The sequence below is a fragment of the Juglans regia genome, chromosome 1 (assembly GCF_001411555.2).
Source record: "Juglans regia cultivar Chandler chromosome 1, Walnut 2.0, whole genome shotgun sequence".
NCBI lineage: Eukaryota > Viridiplantae > Streptophyta > Magnoliopsida > Fagales > Juglandaceae > Juglans > Juglans regia.
Genome location: NC_049901.1, coordinates 11,845,748 through 11,871,614, shown reverse-complemented (window position 1 = coordinate 11,871,614; position 25,867 = coordinate 11,845,748). Strand labels below are relative to the sequence as shown.

The window sequence follows — 25,867 nt, the reverse complement described above, 5'->3', positions numbered from 1 at the left end:
AGACTCCAGAAACGCCACACGTGGTGTTGGCAGAGGGCTCCCGGGTGGTGCGTGGAGGCCACGCGCCGGACGTCGCCGAAACTTCGAGCCGCGCGTGCGGGCTACTCGCCGCTCCGTTCGGTGCCGTATTCGGTGGTCTTTAAGATCGGCGGCAGGGCATCACCATGAAGGGGCGCGTGCTGGCTTGTGGCGGCGGGAAGACCCAGAACGGCGATTCACACTTATTTCTCCTGAAAAAACACAAAACAAAAACTACATAGAAGAGAAGGGAATGAGGAGGAGGAGGAGGAAGGGAGCCGAAGCTCCCACCCCTCAAGCCGGATCTATGAACGAGTTCTTGGTTTCGGCAAAACGAGAGAGCGCAGAGCTGGGTTTAGAAACATGTGTATTGTCATTTGATATGTGGGAATTGAGCTTGCTACTGATCTGATAAGCATTATTCTACCTGTTTGTAATAATAATTTGGATCTCCATCCTTCAAGCTTTTTATCTATTCTTTTCGGCAGTTCTTTGTATTCTTTTTTCTTAGATCTATTAAAAGTAGTTGGAATTTTCAAGTATTTTATTTTGGCTGTTGATTCTTTGAAAGGCATCGTGTTCTGGATTATCATCCGTCGTTATCATCCAGCAGGGCAGCAATCCTGTCCCATTTTCCTCCAATGAGACGCCAAAAAAATAAGAGATTATTCCCCATCTTCAATGCTTCTCATCTACATCCATAAACAAGATATTTTTTAGAGATAAAGACGGTGGTCTCTCTCTCCATGCCAGCACAATTAATGCATATATATATTATATTATTTTTTAATATATATATATATATAAGAAGTAATATGGTTTTATTTTAAAAAGATTCTATAAAATTAAATCTATAAATTAATATAATTTAAATTTATTTTATAATAAAAATAATTTTATAATTTAATATATCATATTAAATTATGTTAATTTATAAATTTATTTTTATAAAATTTATTTGTGACTAAAAGACTTATATATATAAGTATAAATTACACGAAATTATAGAAAGTGTGTAAATTTGTTACTTTATTTGTGTTGATTATCTTTCCACTTATACTCAGCATTCAAAATCTTCTATCTTAGCACGTACGCACGTTTTTTAATTGAGTAATACTATTTATTATTTTTATTTTTATTTTATGATATATCATTAAGAGATGTTTAGATTTGAAGATGACTTGAGATGAGCTGAGATGAGTTGAGATGGATTGTGAATAGTAATGAGATGAGTTGTGAATAGTAGTGAGATTTGTGAGTTAAAGTTGCTGAATAGTAATGAATAGTAGTGAGATGAGTTGAGATGAGTTGAGATAACTTGTGAATCCAAACAAAATGAATTGAAAATTATTTATTATATTCTATTTATAAATTTATTATTTAATATCATATCATAAGATGATAAAAAAATAATAAAAATTAAGATGACAAATAAATTTTTTCTTTTCAATTTCCTTCCGACTAACACATGTTTCTGGTCATGTTGAAAGACACTGGCATGCATTTTATTCCCACCAAATATTACAATAAATATAGCAGCAGCAGCAGCAAACACCATTTCATTTCTTCTTAATAGATCATTAATAAAACCTGCTCCTAGCCAGGAGTCTCTTGTTTGCCACGATGGATTGCATTTATGACACAAAGAAATTTGTCAGATTCTTTTTGTTTTTAGACGCATCTGGAAAAAATTGTACGCGAAGTAATAGGACCCACAGATTCTATATTTGTTTACTTGTGACTAACCAAGATGGATGATATTGCAGCCAGACAGATCATCATGGGTATTGTTTTCTTTCATAAACGTGGTCGTTTTAGAATAATGCTGCAGTGGGGCTTTGTTTAGTTAAGTGTACTATCATGCATGGCAATAGTGGGGGAGGTTTAATTAGATTAGTAGTTGATGATCTAATTATAGATGGCAAGGAGATTAATAAATTGCATAAGGAAACTAATCCATCTCCATCAACCTAACCACCCTCCTAAGTACCTGCCAAATGACCTCATTAAACGTGAGCATATTGTCATTAAGAGATAATTATTTTTTTAAAAAATAAATTATATTGCATATAGTTGTTTGTAAATACCATATGGAGTAGTCTCAACCTCAACAACTTAAGACTCCCCACCCATTTCATGTACATTTTCTCTTCATCCATCTCATCATGTGTTGTCCTTAATGAAGTCACTAGTTCCATGTTAATTCTCTCACTATTATGAATTGAGATTGGATTATCTTTAATTCTTTGTAAATTGAATGGCCACATTTCAGAAGAGAAATATTAAGATCTGATTTGGATAGTGAGATGAGATAAAATAATTTATAAATAATAGTGAAATGGTTTGAGTTGAGATGTTTTACGAGATTATAAAAAAATAGAGACAAAAAGTTAAATAAAAATATTATAATTTTAAAATATTGTTAAAAATATAATTTTTTTAATATAATTTTTGTTTTGAAATTTAAAAAAATTGATTTTTTTTTTTTTTTTTTGTTGTGTGTGTTTAGTTGATATACATACATACCATGATATTCTTCTTTTGTTGCTTAATTTTATAATATCGTAAGGATGATAGTGGGGTATGATACGGATTATAAGACTTCAAATCCAAGCTTAGACGCAAGAATTTACAAGTAGCTCTGTATATCATTGTCAACTAGAAGGTTAAAGAGATGCAAGTCCCATCAGAGAAAGAAAGAAAAATAAAATAGAAAACTCTTTAAGGCCAAATAAATATTCTTTTTAAGTAATTATATTTCTAGAATTGTGAATTCTGATGTAAAGCTGGAAATTTAGGATCGTTTAGATAATGATATGAAATGGTTTGAGATTATTTAAATAAAATATTAGTAAAATATTTTTTTTAATATTATTATTATTTTAAAATTAAAAAAAATTAAATTATTTATTATTTTATATGAAAATTTAAGAAAATTATAATGAGAAAAAAAAATTGATTGAGAATGTTTCTGTATACAAATGAGAACTTAAGTGATGATTAGCGATGCACTGCAGGTGATAATAGCAGAATCAAAATTTTTGTTTTGTTTTAACAAGTGTAATATTTAATCAAAATAAATACATAAAATTGATATTTTTTAACCCTTTTAAGAAATCAAATCTCATTTTTTTCTCAAATAAGTGAAAAAATGAGATTTAAAAAAAAATATCATGAAAATTGTGATGATCACATTGAAATAGTATGCACAAGGATATGAGGTATCTCAATGCAAATGTGTTCCTAATTTTAATAGTTTTTTTTTTCTAGGATCATTAATTAAATTGGATATATTTATTAATCTTGTTTATCCTAAGATCTTGTTGAGTTAAAAAGATATAAAATGAAAGTTTTGTCAGGAATTAAATAAAATATTATTATAATATTATTTTTATTTTAAAATTTAAAATTTAAATTATTTATTATATTTTATATAAAACATTTTAAAAAATTATAATAATTATATAAGATAAAATGAAATATTTTTATTTTATATAATTAAACCTTTATACTTATTTTTTTTGATTTTGAATCCATCAAAATTCAATTTATTTAATTATTTATTTTTAATGTTTAGATAACGATTGGACATCTTGAAGACATGAGCCAAAACCCAGGTGGAGGAACTTGAGAAACGAGTAAAAAGCAATCTCGATATCGATCGTTTGTACTGCGCAGGGGCGCTCAAAAGGCCAGCACGACAGGCTCCAGCAGTGCACACTCGCACGGCCCGTAAAAATCACACGGTTTTGTTTGGTTTTCAATCTCTTTCCTTTTCTCTCTCCGCGGCCATGACTCATGAGCGAGAGAGCGTGATGCGTGAGTGCGAGTGCGAGTGCGAGTGCGTGATTGCTGGCTGCTGCCGCACAATCATCAAGGTAGATTCTCTTTTTCTCGTTTTCTTTTTCTTTCTATTCTCTCTCTGTTTTGTTTTTATGAATCATCGTCGACGTTTATCATCTCGACAGCCAAGAAACCGTACAAAAACGCACAGAGACAAAAAAAATTAAAAAAGAATTAAACACGTAAACTGGGGAAGTAATCAGAATACGCACGCACGCAAGCACTCACTGACACAAACACATATATACACAGTTTCTCTCTCTAGCAAAGGAAATATCCACGTCATTTCCAACCACCGCCTGCCGAACCCATTCTCTCTCTTGCTCTATCTCATCCTATCTTACCCCTTCCTCACTGTAGCTCGTTGGCCCCTTCCTTACCCACCCTCTCGATTCTTCTTCTTCTGCTTCTTCTCCGTATAAATTACCTCTACAAACTCCTGATCCGAAGTTTATTCTCTTTTGAGAGTCTTCTCCTCCTCTTCTAGACTCTGTCTTTCTTCTTTGCTAGATCAGCACCTAAACAAAATGCCTGCTTGGTGGGGAAGAAAGGGCAGCAAGAACAAAGGACAGAAACCACAATCGCAGCAGCAGCAGCAGCAGCAGAAAGTTGTATACCAAAACCCAGTCAGCAGCCACCTCAATCTGTCCAAATTGTCGATCAAGAATGAAAACACAAAGGGCAAGGATACGGAAAAGCCCAAGAGCTTCGACGAGTTATTGCCGCGTAATTCGCCGCGTACCAGCAGGGATTTTGGCGGCTTGTCTGGGTTCTCGGGTTTTGATTCGGACAGCGGCGAGAGGAAATGCCATCCGCTGCCTCTGCCGTCGACTTCGTCCGGGAACGATCATATCCATGGGGTTGTGCTGGGGTTGGGATCCGGGTCGGGTTCGGTTTCGAGTGTGAGCTCCTCTGGGTCCTCCGAGGATCAGTCAGTTGCTCAGGAAAATGGTCAATTCGGTAATTTCAGGTTGGTTTTGGGGGCGTCGATTTCTAGTTTTGGAGCTTTGGATGGTTAGGTTTTTCGTTGTATTTGGATTTTTAATTCCAGGCGTTTGATTCATTAAATTGATCGTCTCTGGTGTTATTGATGATGTATTTACTTCGATTGTTTTGAGCAATTTAGCAACTTTAATTCAATTGATTTTGTGACAGAGGCACTCTGTCTCTAGAGGTTTGTCTGCTTGCATATTGGGGGGTTTTTCTGGTTTGTTAAAAAAAAAAAAAGAAAGGGCGTACAGGTTTGCCGTCGGTTATGCTCTGTCAGCCTTTTAAACCGAGTTTTGTTTCTGCTGCTAAAATTTTTCCTTGTCAGATCTTGATAGCTGTGTAATGAGGCTTCGATCTTTACAACTGACATACACCGCGTGGATCTACTGTCGGTTTTTTGCTCTGAGCTTTCGAACTTAGTTCAGTTGTCCATTCCTGTATTTTCTCTGGATGTCATCCCGACAACCTAGCTAAGTATTTGCCTTTTCTTGGTTCCCCGGGTAAACAGATGCGTATCCCTGAAAAATGATTGCGCGTTGTGGCGAGAAATGAGGCTGTAGCTTTTGCAAACTCTTTTTTATGTTGGACAATCTTGATCGCGTGCGTTTTCTGCTTGAAGCCAAGTACTGCCCATTGTTATTCTTCGTTGCTTCTTAAATTATCATTCGTTTCAGTTCGTATCTTCCATGTTACACTGACTCCATTAACTTCTCCCCATGAAGAAAGATGGCCAGAATTTGAAGATAATGGAGTTCACTTTGTCTTAGAATTGGCTTATCAAAAAGCTGTCTCTTAGATTTGAGAAATTAATCAACATTTAACAGTGGCCTTCTATCCTATACATCTTTTCTCTATAAAAGTGAAGGTCTAGGGTTGGCTTGTCATTGATTTGGAATTAGATGGTTAGTGATTATTCTATTGTCTAACTTGAAAGCTGAACAAATAGTTTCAATTATGCTTCTTTAATTAACGCTATTTTGATTGTAGAGGACAAGGTGATACTAAGTTGAACATGAGGTCGAGAAGCCCTGGTCCGGGGTGTAGGGGGCCTACAAGCCCCACGTCGCCTCTTCACCCACGATTACGCAGCTTGAGTCTGGAGTCTCCAACAGGAAAGCAAGAAGACGGGAAGAGTCAATGTCATCGTCTGCCTCTTCCTCCAGGTTCTCCTACTAGCCCTTCTGCCTTGCCTAGCACCAGAACAAGTGGAGGCTTGGAAAACACAGTTTTTACAAAGTCCCAGTGGAAGAAAGGAAGGCTACTAGGAAGGGGGACATTTGGGCATGTATACCTCGGGTTTAATAGGTAATTGAAGTGCTTAGTATATGTCGCTCGGTCCTGAAGTAAAATACAATTACACCTCCTTTGATTAATGCAGTTTTATTGACACCCTTGGTTTTCAAGCTCTCGTGGTAGCTACTTTGCAGCCATCTTCTATCAGATTAGTCACATGTGATGCAAGCAAACCCACAATCTCACTCTCACATCTCTCTCTAACCATATACCTCTGATAATCAACCTATTTTTGTATGATTGATTTTTATTAATGGTTCTAATGGGAAGTGAATGAAATTAGGTAATTAGAACAATTGCATACAACAAGGCTTGTGATTAGAGAAATTGAAAAACCCCAGGGTGTCAATAAAACTTTTTCAATTCTTAGGATGTGTGTATATCTTACCCGACAATAATTGAAGTTAATAATGAGTGTTAAAGGGAAAATGCATGCTTATGGTCAGATTCAAAGTCCCTTGACTTCATAAACTAGGCTAAATTTTTTTATATTATGCTGTAACTGTCAATGTTAGCAGAAACTTTTTTCTTATGGAAACCACACACACATGCCTCTTAGTATGTTTCCTTTATTATGGAAATAAGAAGGGAAAATCTAAGGTGTTATTAACAACAAAAAGAAACCATATCACCGATTCACCAGATAAATAACAGAAGAAGACTTATTTAGCTTTATATATTTTGTCGAACAACTCTATATGTTAAGCATTTTTTGTTCAACAGAAATTCTAGACTCCATGTGAGTTTCTATGCATGTACTGGGGGTGGTCTGTCATGTAACAATCTTTCTTTTTTTGATAAGTTGTAACAATCTTTCTTTTGATATATCCATATGGACATGAAAGGACTCTGCAGCCATGCCAAGGAAAAAAACTCTAGAAAAAGAGTAGCATTTTTACTATTTTCTTACTTCCAATTGATCTGTTTGCAACTATGACAGTGGAAGTGGGCAAATGTGTGCAATAAAAGAAGTTAGGGTTGCCAGTGACGATCACGCATCAAGAGAATGTCTCAAGCAACTGAACCAGGTAACATATTTATTAATTTATTTATTCCTTAGTTCACGTTTTAATCGAATATTTTATTTTCAACAGGAGATAAATTTGCTCAGTCAGCTTTCTCATCCAAACATTGTTCGGTACTATGGAAGCGAAATGGTAAGAGTTGATCTCATAAAGCCGGACACAGTTATGTAAATATATATATATGAGTATATATATATATATATATGTATGTATATGGAGAGAGAGAGAGAGAGAGAGAGAGAGAGAGAGAGAGAGAGAGAGAGATTTCACGTCCAATCTATGTAGTTAATTGTGAATATTGGACCCTACTTTTGTTATAACTCTGGATTATCATGTTCTCAGGGTGAGGAAACACTTTCAGTTTATTTGGAATATGTCTCTGGTGGCTCAATCCACAAATTACTTCAAGAATATGGCCCATTTAAGGAACCTGTTATTCAATATTATACCAGTCAGCTTATATCTGGGCTTGCCTACTTACATGGAAGAAATACAGTACACAGGTACTGGGCGATAATTTAGAAGGTTCAGCTTTGTTAATTTCTTTATGATTATTAAATGATATGTTTTTCCTGGCAGGGACATCAAAGGGGCAAACATTTTAGTGGACCCAAACGGTGAAATCAAGTTGGCAGACTTTGGAATGGCCAAACATGTATATTTATCTTTACCCCCAAACATAAGTTTACTTGTAAAACATTAGGGAGAAAGTCAGACGCCCTTTTATTTCTAAGTCAATTAATCTGTTTTATAATGATCCAATGAAAGCCCAAACCACATTTGGACTCATACTTTGCAAGGACTAGTCAAATTGGAGCCCATTGGAATCATAATAAACCACAAGAATTTCTCCCTCACAAGCAGTGTCGGATATGTTTTATCACACACTCATAATCTAGGGTGTTACATCTCAAAAAATATATTAGTGAAAATTAATCCAAATATTTGAAACTAAAATAGTCATACTATTTAACTGGTCATACTATTTAAGTTCTATGTCTCCCCCCTCCTCTGTGTGTGTGTGTGTGTTTTCTATTGAACCAAGTAGAATGTAGGGAATATAATCTACGATCTGAAGCAAGCATGCAAATTGGTGGGCTACAAACATATTTTTACCGGTGAACTTTAAGAATAGAATGTATTGTGTTCTTTTTGTTATTGCCTTCCACTAGTGGGTAAAAATGATTTCTGATTTTTGGTGGTTCTGATTCAGATGAATACTTGTGCCTCAATGCTTTCTTTCAAGGGAAGTCCTTACTGGATGGCACCTGAGGTATTCTCTTTCTCTCTCTCTCTCTCTCCAAACCCCATCTCTTCTGGTAACAGATGCACATATTATCCAAATTTTTTCCCTTTTAATTTTTTGTGTTACTAAGTCGTGTTCTACTCACGTTCCTATCTTGTTTTCTAATCTCAGGTTGTCATGAATACAAGTGGCTGTGGTCTTGCTGTGGATATTTGGAGCTTGGGATGTACAATTCTTGAAATGGCTACATCCAAACCACCATGGAGCCAGTTCGAAGGGGTGCGGCAAAAGTTATTCAGAAATTACTTTTTTATAGAACTTATTTTGTTACGCCCTTCTTTGAAGTGTTCGTAGGACTGAGCCATTATGTTATGTTGGTTTAAACAGGTGGCTGCAATATTCAAAATCGGAAACAGCAAAGAAATCCCTGAAATTCCTGAATTCCTTTCAAATGATGCAAAGAGTTTTATCAAGCTGTGCTTGCAGCGAGACCCGTCGTTACGGCCAACAGCCTCACAGTTACTTGATCACCCCTTCATTCGAGACCAGGCAACAAGTAGAGTAGCAAATATGAATGTGACCAAGGAGGCCTTCCCTTATATGTTTGATGGAAGCTATACACCGGTAATGGCCTAAGATCCTTTAAATGATGCATGTTTGGAGTTGAATGATTCTCTTTGAATTTATACACCACTGTTGTTAAGAAATTTGTTTAGGAAACTTTCTTTTTTAACTTTGAAATGTGTTTTTATGGTATAAGAGCTGTATTATTGACTCACAAATTAAGCCTCGGTTTGGATTTACAATCCATCTCAACTCATCTCACTACTATTCATCAACTTTAACTCACAAATTTCACTATTATTCACAATCCATCTCACTACTATTCACAACTCATCTCAATTCATCTTCGAATCCAAACGAAATGATTTTTTCAGACTATGGTTTGCAGAGAGAGAGTAGTACATCATCTTCATAATGTTCAGGACTTCCACTGATGAGTGTTTGTGCTTATAAATGGTGTTTATGTCTGTTTAGGCTTTTTGGTAAATTGAACCGGAATGTGCATGCTATGATTGCACTTATATTGAAGACTTTTAACAGTAACTCTTGACGTGTTGGTCTATATGCATATCACCGAAAATCAACAACATTGTTTGTTCAATCTTAGTGCAATTTGTGTGCATGGATCAACATGTAAATTCTATTTGATATGAAACTGAATGCTTTTCGTGATCCTTACGTGATATTGCCATGAGACTTTTAGAGTTATCTTCTGCAATGGACATTTTAGCAAAATAATTTCTAGTTCCACTGTCTTTTCTAAAAGATCAAGAAGTCTTCTGTGGCCACTGACCTCGATGAATACAAGCCTATGCACCTTTAGTTATTTTCATTCATCAAAGTTGGGCTCGAGTTAATCTCTTATTTACTTCAACTTTCATGAGCAGACGGTGTCAGAGCTCCATTCCAATAGGGCAAATACCACTTCGAGTGATAGAAATTATGCGACAATGCCAGTGTTTTCCACTTCAGGAGCTATGAAAAGCCCGAGGTACTAACATCCTCCCGTTTTACCCTCATTCACGCTTCATAATTGAATGGCATTATGAAAATGACATTGCTTTTAAATTTGTGTGTGTGCAGGGATACTATAAAAGCGATTACATCTCTACCTGTGTCCCCCTGTTCAAGCCCCTTACGACAGTATGGACCTGCGCACAAGAGCTGTTTTCTTTCCCCTCCTCATCCATCTTATGCTATGATGGGACAAAGTGGCTATAACTTGAATGAGTACTCCTCGTACACAACGATTAGACCAAACAAAACATTTACTCTTGACCCCTGGCAGGAGATCTCCTTATATAATAGAGTCCGTACCCCTGGTGGATCACCAAGAACAAGACCTCTTTGAATATGTAAATATGAGCAAAAGCATAGAACTTCCCTAGTCTCCCCCGGAATGTTTTATGGATTAGAGCCACACTTTCTGTATTAGGAGGATCTAGTATTCATGCTCCTCTCTTTTTATTCTTTCTGACAGTTCGGCAGTTCAATTTTGCCACCTCTTTTTAGGAGTGAGAGGATGCTTTCAATGTATGGGAAGTTGAAGAAGAGAGCAGTAAGAGCACCAAAATTTCAGTGTATGGGGGGCAGATGATGATGGATGTATTGATGTTGTAACAAATTAACAATATCTTGAAGGTTGTAAATGGACGGTGGTCTCCTTTTTTGTAACATTAATTATATTGTATATATACTTTATTAAAAGAATAACAAATTAACTTAAATGAAATAGAAAGAAAATTATCCTAAATCCAACGGAAGAAATGAAAATAAAAGGAAAAGAAAAACCAACTACATAGAAGAACTTCAAGAAACTAACTATATAAAAAAATAAAAATCTATTTGTAAGCGATTGACGAGGGCCAACCAATCGGCCTACAGCTTGGCCAACTCCATGGTGGCCCTTGGCAAGGCCATCCATAAAGGGGCTCATCGTCAAGGGAGCAACACGGCGTGTTCATCTTCCTTTCGGTTGATATTTTATATTTTGTTAGTTTTTTAACATTATTTTTCTTTTGTATACTTTTTTTATTATAAACTGGTTGACATGATATTGTGCCGTTTGGATTTGAAACTCACATAAACTCATCTCATCTCATCATTACAATTTTTTTAAATTTTCATATAAAATATAATAAACAATTTAACTTTTTTAAATTCTAAAATAATAATAATATTAAAAATAATATTCTAATAATATTTTATTTAACTAATCTAAAATCATCTCAATTTATTTCCGAATCCAAATGAGACCTGAAGAATTTCTCTCTCCTAAACAATAGGGATGTTATACACTTCCAATATACTTCTATAAATAGAATCTCAAGGAAGATTCAAGTCATCCCTAGACATATTTGAAAAAGTCTAGTCTTTTTTTTTTAAAAAAAAAAAAAATTAAGGTCACATATTCAATAATGACCCATTCTCACTTTTATTAAAAAAAATCACTTATGGCTGAGGAATACCCAAAGAACAAGGACCCTGAGATCTTAAACCTCAGGAATAAAAAGTCCCAACATCCCAACAAACAATCTCTCGTAACCAAAATCAAAATCAACATCTAAGAAAAGGAATGCCAAGTTTATCCATATGAATAGTATCCCGAATAGGACCATGCATGAAAGTATCATCACCAAAATCTGAATTAACCCCTCGCGTCCCTTGTTTAGCCAGAAAGTCCGCTGCTATGTTTGCTTCTCTAAAGATGTGTTGAAATCGAATATTGAGCTCCCCAACAATAGTTGTAATTTCCTCTCAAAAATCTCAAAGAAACCAATACTTATACACTCCTGAAGCCAACCACCCAACTATGACCATTGAGTCTGACTCTACCAAAACATCTTTCAACCCCAGTTGCCTGCACAACCGAAGCCAATCAAGGAGAGCTCTACACTCTACAATAGTATTAGTAGCATGACCATAAGAATGAGCAAAACCCGCCACTACTCCACCATGAGAATTTCGAATAATACTCCCCCACCTGAAATACACGGATTCCCGCAAGAACCTCCATCAACGTTCAATTTAACACGTCCTCTCTCCAGTGGTCGCCATGCAATTAATTTAACTTTTCTTGTAACAACCGGAATAATTGGACAACCTAAATCTTCCAAAATCACATGGTCAAGGGAGCCTTGGCACCAAGAATTTTTTATCTTACTTGACATTTCACTAATTAAAATTTTAATAGATCGAATAATAGCAGATGAATTAAAATTCATACCTTCCATTCTAGCTACACATCGAGCTCTCCATAAAGCCCGGGTAATAGCAATAGGTAGAGCTCCCCGAAGCCAGCCAACTTGCGTAGATATGGAAGCTCGCTGCCACCAAAAACTCATCATACCTTCCTAGTTTTGAATCTGTGGAACTCTCATACCACATGTAGTCGCAAAAAATTACTATATTTTTTGAGCTCCTACTCCCTACATAAAATGTGATTCAGTGTCTCCAATTGTGATTGTTCACAACACTCACACTTTGAAAAAGACTAGTAAAAAATACAATTAAATCTTTATTGTTATCATTATAAAAAGTAAGATATTTTATAAGATCCCGTTTAGATAGTGAAAGTATTTTATCTCATCATTACAAATTTCTTAAATTCTCACACAAAATATAATAAACAATTCAACATTTTCAAATATCAAAATAATAATAATATTAAAAAATAGTATTCTAACAATATTTTATTTATTTTTAATTTTTATCTTAACTCATCTCATATCAACTCACTATCTAAATGACATCTACATACCATTTATAAGTAGCCCTTTAATGAAGGTACAAGTCATGTATGAGCCATATTCCAAAAATATTAGTTAAAAGTGTTATTAAAACTATATTAGAATAACTTTTTTTATAAAAGAAAAAGAAACTTCTCCCAAGCAAAGGGAGATCCTACGTACTATTTGTAGTCGTCAAATCAAAAAGAGATTTTCTTTGAAATCAAGGATATAATATGTAAAATCGGAGAAAATAAGAGACTTTTGTAAAAAATTGAAAACTCAAGGACTAAATTACAATTATCTTTTAAGAAGAATTATATTGTTAAGTTGGTATGTAGAGCAAGCCTAGTAAAATATTTATATGATATAATTTGATTTGAAAAATAAATTTTAAAATTTGAATCTTATAAATCAAATATTTTTATGTAAATGATAAGTATGACAAATAGATATGATTTCTAAAAAAGAATTGGAGTCAACTTCAAGCAAATCCTATTGGGACGAACAAACCCTTGAGTCTGTTCGATTATGGGAAAAATGATAAATTAAAAGAGAAATATTTTAGAAAGATTATAAAAAGTAAATTTATAAAATGACGTGATATATTAAATTGTAATATTATTTTTATCATAAAATAAATATAAATATTGTAAATTTATGAATTTGATTTTATATAATAAGTTAACTTTCTTTTTTTTTAGAAGATATGGTCTCGTTTGTATTCGTAACTCATCTCAACCTATCTCAACTCATCTTATCTCATTATTATAACTTTTTTAAATTCTCATATAAAATATAATAAACAATTCAATTTTTTTAAAATTTTAAAATAATTTTTTTAAATTTTTACATAAAATATAATAAATAATTTAACTTTTATTCTACTATCTACATACTATCTCAATCTATGTCAACTCATCTCTAAATTCAAATCACATCATAATTTTGTGTACGTGACTATGCAGGACTTCTCAAATTAGAATTATTGGTTCGGGGACTATGTATCGAACTCCTTTCCCTCGCTCGGATGATATCCAAACCATTTTCCCTCTCGCGAGTCTCCCTTCATCTGCAACCTTTTTAAAGAGCTTTCGAGTCTCCATCGCTAGAAGGGCGAGATGCCGATTGAAATGCCCAAAGGGCTGCCGTTCTCTGTCGACACATGGAGTTATTATTCCCACAGAAAGAGGCACCACTTCTTAACCCATGCCCACAAAGACCACTCCTCCGGGATCTCCACTCACTTCTCTTTTCCTATCTACTCCACCCTTATTACCAAGATCCTCGTCCTTCAGCACTATCCCCAGGTTTCGTTTATCTACCACTTTTTCTCGACATTTCTTTCAGACATGGCCACGTACTTTGTTGTTTGTTTAATTTTGTTTTTTTTTCCTCCCGCAGCTTGATGATTCGCTGTTCGTGCGTATAGAGGTGGGACAATCTGTGGTCGTTTATGATCCTGATGGGGCTTTCACCGTCACGGCATTCGATGCGAATCACTGTCCTGGTAATGATTTTTTTTTTCTAGTTTTGATCATGTGTTTCATTTTTTCGTTTAATTGGTTTGCTAATTGTTTTTGGAAACTTGAGGTTTGTGTCTTATTTTTGCATATTTTTTATCTTGTATGATTTGCTTTATGAGTTTGGTTGATTCAATTTTAGTTTTGAATTTCCATTAGGAGTCTTATTTGAATTTTTCTCCGGGATGGATTTTGTGTAAGTTCCGATTATTCGTTGATATGGTTTGGTAATGGTATCAATTTAAATTATTCACCACAGAGTTATGTTTGTAATTTGAACTAAATTACTCGATCTTTCTCTTGGTGAGAATTAGATTGAAGTTTGATAAGAAGTAGAGAACTTTAATAAAATAGGTAATTGGGATGAAGCTGGGTACTTTTTGTCCTTCTTGTCTGTAGAGAAGGGGGATGATTAGTTTGTTCTTTCTTTAATTTTTATAAAGACTTCAAATGATTCAGGGAAGCTCTATTGACAGATCATCCCTTGTCTGGCATGGATTGTGTATACTTCAGGAGCTGTAATGTTCTTGTTTGAAGGCAATTTTGGTAATATCCTGCATACGGGAGATTGCAGACTCACACCTGAATGTGTACAAAGTTTACCAGAGAAGTATGTTGGCAAGAAAGGAAAAGATCCAAATTGTCGACTTGATTTTGTGTTCCTAGACTGCACATTTGGTAGATGTCATCAAAAATTTCCCAGCAAGCATTCAGCAATCAGACAGGTACCCGTGGTCTTCATTCTGTTATGTTTTTTTTGGTAATCTTTGAGGTGGGCTTTAGTATGCTTCCGTTTGTCTGAATTGTGGCCCCGCTAAGTCCTGTGTACTTATATTTTGATTCTCTTGCTTTAACCCGAAATTTTTCAAAGTGTAAGCTTTTTTCAGCTGTAGATACATATGAGCATTGGGCATAATCAAAATCTATCGTCTATCTTGAAAAAAACTATTCCGGGGTAAAGCAAAAATTCCTGCCTGTAATATTGTCTATCTTGCTCCTATGTAGTTTCTCTGAGAATTTGTGTGAAAACTATTCCGTTGTTTGCATAATCTGTAGTCTTGTGAGTAATGGGCTTTTTGTCCTGTAGGTAACATTCATTTAGGAACCTGATTTTGAATCTCATCAATGATAAAGATTTTCTTGTATAGGCCTATTTTTAGCGAAGTTACTTTATTTCCTCTACACTTTTAACTGTGCAGAAAATCCCCAATTTCATATTGAACTCTGATTAGGTCAATAATAAATTCATGCTGTTCTTCATTCACAATGCATTCTTGTGATGCTTATCAGTCCCTAAAACACCAGTGCCCAGTAAGGTTTAATCAGAATTTGGAAATGCCAGGACACAACATTTATCTAGATTGGCAGTAGCGATCAGTAAGTGCATCTAATTATAAAAGAAAGATTGCTTTTTCAAGTTTCCCTCAATTTATAATCTTGGTTATTTTTAGCCTCACAAAATTGTGTGTTTTATTGTTGTTTCATTTCTTTTTTGGGTTCTTAAAATGTATTTAGGTGTATTCTTTTGTATACTCCCCGTGTACACAGGCGACGCCTATTTCATTTGTATTAATAAAGTTATTTTACCCATAAAAAAATGTTAGCCCCCATTTCATCTGACATTTGTAGTTGTCTCCACAAAACAGGTTATTAATTGTATATGGAAGCATCCAGATGCTCCTGTGGTGTATCTGGCATGTGATCTTCTTGGTCAGGAAGAAATACTGGCAGATGTGTCCCAAACGTTTGGATCCAAGATATATCTTGATAAAGCCAATAATCCAGAATGTTTCCAAAATCTTACACTTACACATCCTGGAATCATCTCTGAAGATCCCTCTTCCCGCTTCCAGGTATTTGATGGATTTCCTAAACTGCATGAAAGGGCAAACGCAAAACTTTTGGAGGCCCGAGCCAACTTTCAACCTGAGCCTCTCATAATCCGGCCATCAACACAGTGGTATGCATGTGAGGACGAGTACTCTGAGAAAGAAAACCAAAAAAAACTGAGATTGAATGGAGCGGTGAGGGACCAGGTTGGTGTTTGGCATGTTTGTTACTCAATTCACTCATCCAAGGAAGAATTAGAATGGGCCCTTCAACTTCTTGCACCAAAGTGGGTTGTTTCAACAACCCCCAGTTGCAGGGCGATGGAGCTGGAATATGTTACAAAACACTGTTTTGCCACTCAATTAGCTTCAAAAGACCCTATCTGGAAGCTTCTCGACATTGCCATGGAAGATTCTGTAGACGTAGATGTATCAATCAAAGCTGTTACTGGTTCTCCAGTGGCTGAAGGGAGCACACAAAATTATGTCGAACCTCAGTTTGAGCCAGTAAAAGTGTCTACTAGCTTGAAAGGACTCATAAAGTTGTCCCCTCAGAGCAACAGTGTGACATTATTTGGAAAGGCAAGACTTTGTCTCCAAGATTTTAGTTTTTCACATGAAGAGCCAAAAGTCGTAACTATTGACAATGGCACTCCACAAATAGCTGCCAACAAATTAGACGAATTCTCTTTCAAAGAGGATGCGGAAGTGAAAAGCCGGAAATCAGAAAACAAGACAGGTATAAATGGAACTGAAGCACAACGTCAGGGGTCAGTGGATAAAGAAACAGAAGATTGTAAGAGTGTTCCATGTTCAACAATTGGATCTTCAAAGAGCTTTAATGAAAGATTTAGAAAGTTGTACAGGTCAATGAATGTCCCTGTGCCTCAGCCTCTTCCCTCCCTAGTGGAACTTATGAAAGCCAACAAGCGAGCCAAGAGGAAGTTCGATTAATGAAACAAACCAATCGACTGTTCTTCACTTTGTCCGGACTGACAGATACAGAATATAAAATACAGAAAGGAAGCCTGAGATTGGTTTACTTTCTCAGTTTCTACCACCCTACAGGCTACAAGGAGGTGGTAAAGGGCAAGAATACATACGACACTAAAAGATTTGGTGCGTAGCCATACGATTAACCCCCATTGTTTTATTCGTGTTGGTAGGGTGAGTGTATTTTAATTTTTTATAGCATTGATTCATCCCCTCTATGAATTAGGATTCATATTGATTGTGGAAAAGGGGCGTCTGGTATTGTACTGTCACAAACGCATACGAAAGCATGTAAGATCTCAACAATAAAAATAATCGGAATAATATACTTTTTGACATTTATTTTTTAACTATGAAAAAGTGTACAATCTATGTTAAATTACGACAATCAAGATGGTTGCTGTCTACTAATTCACCTATTTGTCATTCATCATTACTATAAAAGAAAAAGAAAAAGAAAAAGAAAAGAATCATATGACCTTTTGGATGAACTTACTAAAAGCATCCCTTCATGTCTAGTTTAAGAAAGAAACTACTGAAGATGTCGAACGCTAGCTGGGGAACTGGTAACCAAAGACAATCTGAACTCTAGGACGGACTTTTCACAGCCACCAATAAACCTGAAAAAGCCACTACTTTCCTTTATTGATTGATGTTCTAACTGTGGGTGCCCATTAATAAACATCCACTACACAAACACGTTTCTGATACTTTAGTTGATGGCTAATGCTAACCAAAGTTGTGTGAACAGTCCCATTTAGAAGACCTCTCCAATTTCGTCGACTTTCCTTTTTTTTTTCTTTTTTTTTCATGGCACTGTGGTGGATGTTGGTCTATTTAGTTCTAATGCTGTTCTGACTTTTGTGGGTGGCGAACCATAAATCCATTGAAACCAACTCCAATAATTTTACATCGATCCTTCTCCCCTCGAAGTTGTAAGCTACGCAGGCAACTTGTCAACCACTTTTTTTCTTCCCTTTTTCCCCAGGAATTTTCCCATGACATCTTCTTTTCTCTTCTTTTTTCCTTTCCAACCTCCCAATCACTTTCGGATGCTTATCGTATAGTAAGTACTCCGCAAACAACATTTTTCACAATGCTTGAATGCTTCCAATCACATAAATTAAAAACCTCTCCTTTGGAAATGTCAACACGTACTCTTAATCTCCATCTCTCTTTTCTTTCAAGGGTTGAACTCCGTATCTCTTTAATCTTAAACAATTGAAACTACCACTTGACGATAAAGTATTGTTGTTGTCACCCTCTTTGTAAATTTTCTATTTGAGTTTTGACACCTCAAATAATTAAAATATAACCATCACATAATATTAAATGGTGTGTGGTGGAAAAAATATTACGTTAAATCATATTTGTCTAACAAGCTTAAGCTGATATCTAGAGATGCATTTAGTTTATATTATGATACTGTTAATAAAATGAAATTAGTTATCGATTGACTTGTAATTTAATTAATACCATTTCATTATAATGATAAAGAGAATGGTAAGGTCATAAAATATAAATTTTAATTTCACGGGTACATCTAATTTTTTTTTTTTAAAAAATGAGAAGCTAATATATTATTAATGAAATTAGTGACATTATCAATATTACCTTGCGTGAAGCTACATGTTATAGAAGGAAATGACATATGACTAAAGCAATTTTTAGATAGAGAAAAAGAGTGTTTTTTATTTGAATTATGTTTTCTCTAATCTTATTGTTAGGTCAATACATAATATTTTAAGTAATTTTTAACTTAAAGAGGTTAAAGTATGAAATTATATAAAATAGTTTCTCTATTATTGAAGATAATAAAATCCTGAAAGAAATGTATAATTGCTAAAACAGTTCCTCTTTGGAACAGATCGGGTATTGTTGTCCGTTTAACACCCACCAATCCAAACATGCCACGTTAGCGCATTAGAAGTTAAAGAAATGAGATCGATCACATGGGATTGTTACTGAGAAATCAAAGTGTGAAGCTTATGAATTTCATCTGCTGTTTTTCCCTTCACTCATCTTGTATTAGAAATTTTCCTTGCCTCCAGCCACTGCCAAACGCGGTCGAGCCGCTGCCAGATGCCTCCGATCCTTGCCTAGACGCCGTGCCCGCTGATTCCCTTCCCTTTTGAAATGGTAGATTTAGGAGTGTAAAAAAAAAATAGTAAACTGGTAAACAGGACCGGGATCAAGTTTGGTTTGATCTGGTTCTGATTTTATTTTTCTTAAAATCGGTTAAAATCGATCCGATTTTATTTTATTTTTTTTCTAAAATCCGATTGGATTGGACCGAACCGATTCATATATATTATAATTTTTATATATAATATATAATTATATATAAAATAGTTTTGTATTATATGATAAATTACTAATTAATATAATGTTAAATTTTAAAATCTTATATCATTATAGTCTATTGTATTAATAGTTATATTAATACTATATCACTATATATTATAATATATTATAACATATCACTATATTATATACTATAGTCTATAATACAATTATAATATATTACGATATATAATCACTATAGTATTATATACTATAATATACTATTATATAATGTAGTATATTAAAATCGAAAAATTAGACCGAACCGGACCGGAATCGGTAAAATTGAAAGTACCGGTTTAAGAAATAACCGGTGCGGAATCGATTTTTAAAAATATAAAATCAGTACATATTGATTCGGTTCCAAATTTTATAAAAAACGGAACTAAACTAGACCCGTTATACCTCTAGATTGATTTATTTTATCTCCCTCATTGATTTGTGTAAATTTAAACATCTGTTGAATCTACACCTACCTAGATGGCACATATTGCTCACCAAAAAATTCACGGGGTTGAGTAAAGATGGGGTAGTCGAGGTTCCCGGTGGTCGATGGGATAGAGGGTGAAGAGAGGGGGTCGAGTGCAGGAGAAGACTGATGCGTCGGGATTTCCTTTCGCGTGCGTGTCGCGTTACCACGGTTAGTCTCATGGGTGGCCTACGTGTCAAGACACCATTGGAGGGTGTTATTTGGCCGTAACATTTTCTCATTACTAAATTAGGACAAAAAAACATATTAAATTTCAAATATGATTTCTTGAACAGTTGAACTGAAACCGGTAGCATCAATGTTTAAACAAACAGAGCTTCTTTGGGCAGGTGGCACCGATAATCGGTAATTAACGGAGACGAATCACGAGCTACCACGTATACAGTCAATCAGTAAATCACGGTACACGCATAGCAGGGGATCACTCCCTCTCCCCTTCCCGCTCGACGAAATCGATCAGTCTCGCTCTCTCTGTGCTCTCGCACTCTCTGTGCTCTCTCGGTCTCCGTCACTCTCACTCTCCTTCCCTCTCCGAACTGAGCTTCATAATCTCTCTCTTTCGATCTGTCTTCTCCCTCACGAAAACCCTAAACCGAGCTTTAGAATCTCTGTCTCTCTCCTTCCCTCTCTCCCCTTCAATCTGTCTCACGGAAACCCTAAGAAGAAGTTCAGAATCTCTCTCTCTCTCATTCCCTCTCTCTACCTTCGTTCAAGAACCTGGAACTAAGACCCCGAAACTGTATTGCAACTTCACCGTCGGAAGACCTCACTCAGGTACCAATTTCCTCCAATTTTCTCAGATTCCTAATTTTTTGGCACATGTCTAATTTTTTGTAATCCCTAATTCTAATGGTCTGTGTTTTGTGTGAATTTGTTGTAGGGTTTTTGGCTTTGATTTATCACCATCTGCTCAACGACAAACCAGTCAACCAGTTTTCCATATGGTCTGTGTTTTGTTGTTTTTCTCTAGTTTTCTCTAGTTTCCAATTGTAATCTAGAATGAAATGAAAAATCTGTGTTATGCCTATACACTTTGTCACCATCTGCGCATGCTCCTTTGCCTTGTGCCAATGTATGATGCATGAATCTCGAGCATTACCCATACCCAAAAGCTGCCATTATTGGGCAAAGATAAATATTGGCCGAAATTAAAATCTCATTTGCTAAACATTTAGGTTGATAAATTTGACCATTTCGAACGTTAAAGTTTGTGATTTTAAAGGTAGTGCTTGAAAGAAATGGGAATAGATCACACATGAGTTTCTCAATGATAATCATGAGTCTAAGATAATGTAACTACATGATACGTTAGCTTGGACCCATTATTATTAAGTAATGTGAAAATTGAAGGAAAATAATATGCATGTGATTCGTGATTTTTTTAAAGGTAATGTAAGACTTATTTTTTCAAAATGCATCCCAAGAAACTATCAGATTATCCATGTTAGAGGTCCAATTATAAAAAAAATAAGTTGCAAAACTACTTCCAGTAACACTCTCGGCCACTAGTTGATTGATTACATTGTTTTAGGGATTGATTTAATATTGATTACATTGTTTTATACTCTCTAATTTTTTAGGGATTAATTTAATATTGATTACATTGTTTTATGTTGGGATGAAGGATTTTGGGTGGAGTTCGGATAGTGATGATGTTCAGATGGTAATGACTAGAAACTGTCCACAAGTTGTGAATGAAACTGTTGAGGATGAAACTGTGGATAATCAATGTGATGTGAATTTGGGAGATGGATTGAATATGGGAGATGGCGTGAATTTGGGAGATGGCGTGAATTTGGGAGATGGAGTGAATATGGGAGATGGAGATGGAGTCAATGTCATTTCCACTTCTAGTAGTGGACTTTTTGAACCGTTCATTGGGAAGGAATTTGATGAATTTGAGGATGTCCAAGCATTTTATAAGGCTTATGCAAGACGAAAAAATTTTGCAATTAGGACCAACTATACACAATTATCGAGAGGAGACAAAAAATTAATTGGTGTGCACTATGTTTGTACAAGGGAAGGATTTAGGCGTGAAAGTCTCAAACAAAAAGAAAGACAAATTTCCGAACCAGCTGAAACAAAAATTGGGTTTAAAGCTACCATGTGTATAAAAAAAGATGGTGAAAGGGGGTAGTTTGCAAGTTTTACCCTCAACACAATCATGAGCTACTCACTCCAAGAAGTACCAGTATGCTACGTGGACATAGAGGAGTCACACGCGTGCAAAAAAATCTCATTCAGACATTGAATGAGTCGGGTGTACCGACAAGGAAGATAATGTCGGTGTTAAGCAAAGAAGCAGGTGGTGATTTTAATATTGGTTGTATGGAAAGGACGTCGAAAATTATTTGGGAAATAAAAGAAAAAAATTGTTTGAAGAGGGAGATGCACAAAGGTTGTATGCATACTTTCTTGAACGACAGTGTAAAGAACCTGGGTTTGTGTACTCAATGCAGGTCGATGAGAATGGGTGTATGGGAAGCTGTTTTTGGGCAGATGCTAGATCTAGATCTGCATATCAATATTTCGGAGATGTCTTCACATTTGATGCGACATACCTCACAAATGTTTATAAGATGCCATTTGTGCCGTTCTCAGGAGTTAATCATCATCACCAAACCATAATGTTTGGTTGTGCGTTGTTAGTGAATGAGACAGCTGAATCCTATATATGGTTACTGAGAACATGGCAGGAAGCAATGCTTGGGCGTGCCCCTGCAACCATTATTACTGATGATGACAAAACAATGGCCAAAGCCATTTCAGAGGTACTCCCAAATACAACTCACCGGTTATGCTTGTGGCATATTTTACAAAAATTTTCAGAACATTTGGCACATGTCTATCACAAATTTCTAGACTTTCAAAAAGAGTTTCATCATTGTATCCATGATACTATAACAGCTGATGAGTTCGAGGAGGAATGGGTTTCAATACTAGTGAAGTATGATCTAGTAGGTAATGATTGGCTCCAAAATCTTTACAACCGAAGGGAGAAGTGGGTCCCGGCTTACTTGCGAACGACATTTTGTGTCGGGATGTCAACCACACAAAGGAGCGAGAGCATGAATAAATTCTTCAAGGATTATGTGCGATCAAGCATGATGGTGAGTGACTTTGTGCATCAGTACGAGAAAGCCTTAGATGCACGTTATTTTAAGGAAAAAGAGAAGGATGTGAGAACAAAGTCGAGTAGGCCGGTTTTGAAAACATGTTGGGAAATTGAAGAAGAGGCAGCCAAAGTGTATACAAGGAAGTCCTTCAATATCTTTCAAGACGGGCTATTCAATTGCCAACGATACAAATCAACAAAGGTTCAGCAAGAGGGTGAGAGTAAAATGTATGAGGTGGCACCTAAGGGCAAGGACAAACGTATCTATTATGTGACTTTCAACTGTAAAGAAGCGAAGACAATATGTATATGTCATATGTTTGAGTTTGTGGGTATTCTCTGTAGGCATATTCTATGTGTATTCATGAAGAAATCAAATTTAGATACTTTGTCACATCAATATGTTCTAGATCGATGGACCATCAATGCTAAGAGTCGAGCTATCCTTGAAATACCAAATCCCGAGGGGCATGTTTCAATACAAGAAGATCCGATAATGCGAAAAAGTCATTTGATGATGAAGTTTTATGATATTGCTGAACTTGGGTCACAATCAAGGTTTAAAATGGACCATCTTTCTCTTGCATTGGACAAGGTACACAAGGAGTTGCTTCTCATGGATAGTATTGAAGAACAAAATTTGGAAGGCGGAGATATGTCACGTAACGATCCCCCTGTGTTAAATTCACAAGTAATATCAAATTTTTCGCAAACTATACAAGATCCTCAACGGGTACCAACGAAAGGAAGACCAAAATCTTTGAGAGCAAAAAACCCAAGAGAGACTCAATCAGTGAAGAAAAGGCGTTGTAGCATTTGTAAGATTGAGGGTCATACCAAGAACAGCTGTCCTTTATTGGGGTATGGTACAAATATTCAAATTTTTGTTTGTATTTTAATCTAATAACTTCACTTCATTTTTATGCTTATTTTGTCTTTCATGTAGGGATGTTGGAAATATAAATGACAACATGTCACAAAGGGTGGATCTTGATGAAGAAGTATGAGGTTGGTGTTCTTTTGCTTGTTTGGCAGTTCTGTGTAAACCTCATGATGGTAGTCTTATTGTGGGAAGTTAATTTGTTTTTTATTTTTGTTAATGTTACAGGAAATGGCTGGTTCCGATAAATGCATTGTTTCCATGGGCTTAATGTTGGAGATGTTGAATTTGGAGATGTTGAATTTATGGGCTTAATGTATTTGGAGCCCGAGTAGCATGAATGAGTCGATCTCAAACCTGATCAATATTTATAAATTGATTGTATGCATGAATGAGTTTGATATGCAGTTTCTCTTACTGATTCGGTCGAAAACTTTTGTAATGGTTTTACTTCTAGATATATTTTGGAAAGATTTTACTGCGGTTATGGATTTGGATTTCTTTCTTTTCTTTTATATACTTTGGTTTTGTAGTGATTTGAGTTTGTAGCTTTCAGTAATCCATTTGTTTCTGTTTATGTGATGGCAACTTGCGTTGTAGTATGCTACTCCTTCTAAGATTCGTGATAATGAAAAATTAACAGCAGCAAAGACTATAGTCGGTCCATTGGAATATTTTATATATGGAGATTTTGATGTTTGGCGTACCTTATCAAAGTAATTGATGCGTGCCATGGGAAATGCTATATCGCAGGTGTCCTGTGTAATGCTAATCGCCAGCAGTGTTTTCTGTATCTATTTAACGTGAAATGCATGAAAAGGGGAATATCTTGAGTACTTATTTAAGTCATTTCATATAGATATTCGTGTTGAAGGTAACCAATAGCATTTCAATAGCATTTCATATATCAGCATGCAACCAGCTGCTTATAAATTTATTATCCTGATCAATATTTATCATTATGGTCTGTATATAGCTGAGCTACAGCATGCAACCAGCTGCATGATTTCAAACGCGCTCAGATCATTGACCAGAAAGCAAAACAATACATTAAATCCAATACATTAAACAGAAATCATCACATTGAAAAAATCCATTAAACTGCATAATCATAACTAGATTAAACTGCATAATCCATTACATATACATGACTATCGTTCAAACCATCACAAAAATTACAGCACAAAGCAAAACAATACAAAACCATGACAACAATAGAACTTGTAATATTTCCTTGTACTTCTTTTCCATAGCTTTGAATTTTGCTTCTTCAGCCATTACACGTGCTTGATTGATCCTGTTGTTCCTTCTTTGAGCTAACTCCAATGTAATTTTACAACAACTGTTTTGTTCCATTTCAAAATCAATCCATTGAAAAAACCCGCATTGTTTGTCCATCTTATACTTTGGACAATTGAAAAACCGTCTGCCAAAACTAGTATCTTTGGCAGAAATCCTTAGCTTTGATAGGATCCCATAGTGGCAAAGTGGTATATCCAACTCAGCTTCATCTTTTGATCTTGAACTCAAAGAACTTGAACTAGAACTAGCTGGGTTGTTATACTGCATTTTACACATCAGTTATGGTGGCAAATACCGAATAAAAACAACATTTAGATGAATAATTGTGGGGTTGGACCCCTGACCGTGGCAAAGTGGTTTGGAGGTGAGACACAACAAAACATCCATGAAATATGAGTTATTCTACAAGGAAGCCTTAACATAACTAATCTCACCTCCAAGAATTTTGTAAACAACCAATCTCACCTCACTAATTCTGCAAACAACCAATCTCACCTCCAAGAAATGTATAACTAATTGCTTAACATAAAACTTACACTAATTGCATAACTAATTCTACAAACAACCAATCTCACCTCCAAGAAATGCATAACTAATTGCTTAACATAAAACTTACACTAATTGCATAACTAATTCTGCAAACAACCAATCTCACCTCCAAGAAATGCATAACTAATTGCTT

At 35.3% G+C, this 25,867-nt stretch overlaps 3 protein-coding genes across 6 annotated transcripts; all 3 read left to right on the top strand.

Moving 5' to 3' along the window:
* Window positions 1-4,136: 4,136 nt before the first annotated feature.
* LOC108996281 (mitogen-activated protein kinase kinase kinase 3-like) lies at window positions 4,137-10,659 on the top strand. Its single transcript, XM_018972080.2, has 11 exons — window positions 4,137-4,831; window positions 5,839-6,156; window positions 7,085-7,172; window positions 7,239-7,301; window positions 7,512-7,672; window positions 7,749-7,824; window positions 8,383-8,442; window positions 8,587-8,694; window positions 8,803-9,039; window positions 9,867-9,970; window positions 10,063-10,659. Exons 1-11 carry the CDS (start codon window positions 4,389-4,391, stop codon window positions 10,328-10,330), a joined length of 1,926 nt encoding a protein of 641 aa, XP_018827625.1. The 5' UTR covers window positions 4,137-4,388; the 3' UTR covers window positions 10,331-10,659.
* A 3,059-nt stretch (window positions 10,660-13,718) lies between these two features.
* LOC108996087 (5' exonuclease Apollo) lies at window positions 13,719-17,412 on the top strand. 4 transcript variants are annotated; one of them, XM_018971849.2, is made up of 4 exons: window positions 13,719-14,017; window positions 14,112-14,217; window positions 14,744-14,955; window positions 15,877-17,380. In XM_018971849.2, exons 1-4 carry the CDS (start codon window positions 13,829-13,831, stop codon window positions 17,011-17,013), a joined length of 1,644 nt encoding a protein of 547 aa, XP_018827394.1. In that variant the 5' UTR covers window positions 13,719-13,828; the 3' UTR covers window positions 17,014-17,380. The 4 variants fall into 4 exon arrangements, with proteins under 4 accessions (XP_018827394.1, XP_018827395.1, XP_018827396.1 ...); XM_018971850.2 differs by having other exon boundaries at window positions 13,939-14,017; window positions 14,707-14,955; window positions 15,877-17,412; XM_018971851.2 differs by lacking the exon at window positions 13,719-14,017 and having other exon boundaries at window positions 14,146-14,217; window positions 14,690-14,955.
* Window positions 17,413-21,503: 4,091 nt separating this feature from the next.
* On the top strand, window positions 21,504-24,198 carry LOC108996145 (protein FAR1-RELATED SEQUENCE 5-like). The gene is made up of 4 exons (XM_018971910.1): window positions 21,504-21,815; window positions 22,348-23,864; window positions 23,950-24,004; window positions 24,112-24,198. The coding sequence occupies exons 1-4, from the start codon at window positions 21,504-21,506 to the stop codon at window positions 24,196-24,198; spliced, it is 1,971 nt and encodes a 656-aa protein (XP_018827455.1).
* Window positions 24,199-25,867: the final 1,669 nt, after the last annotated feature.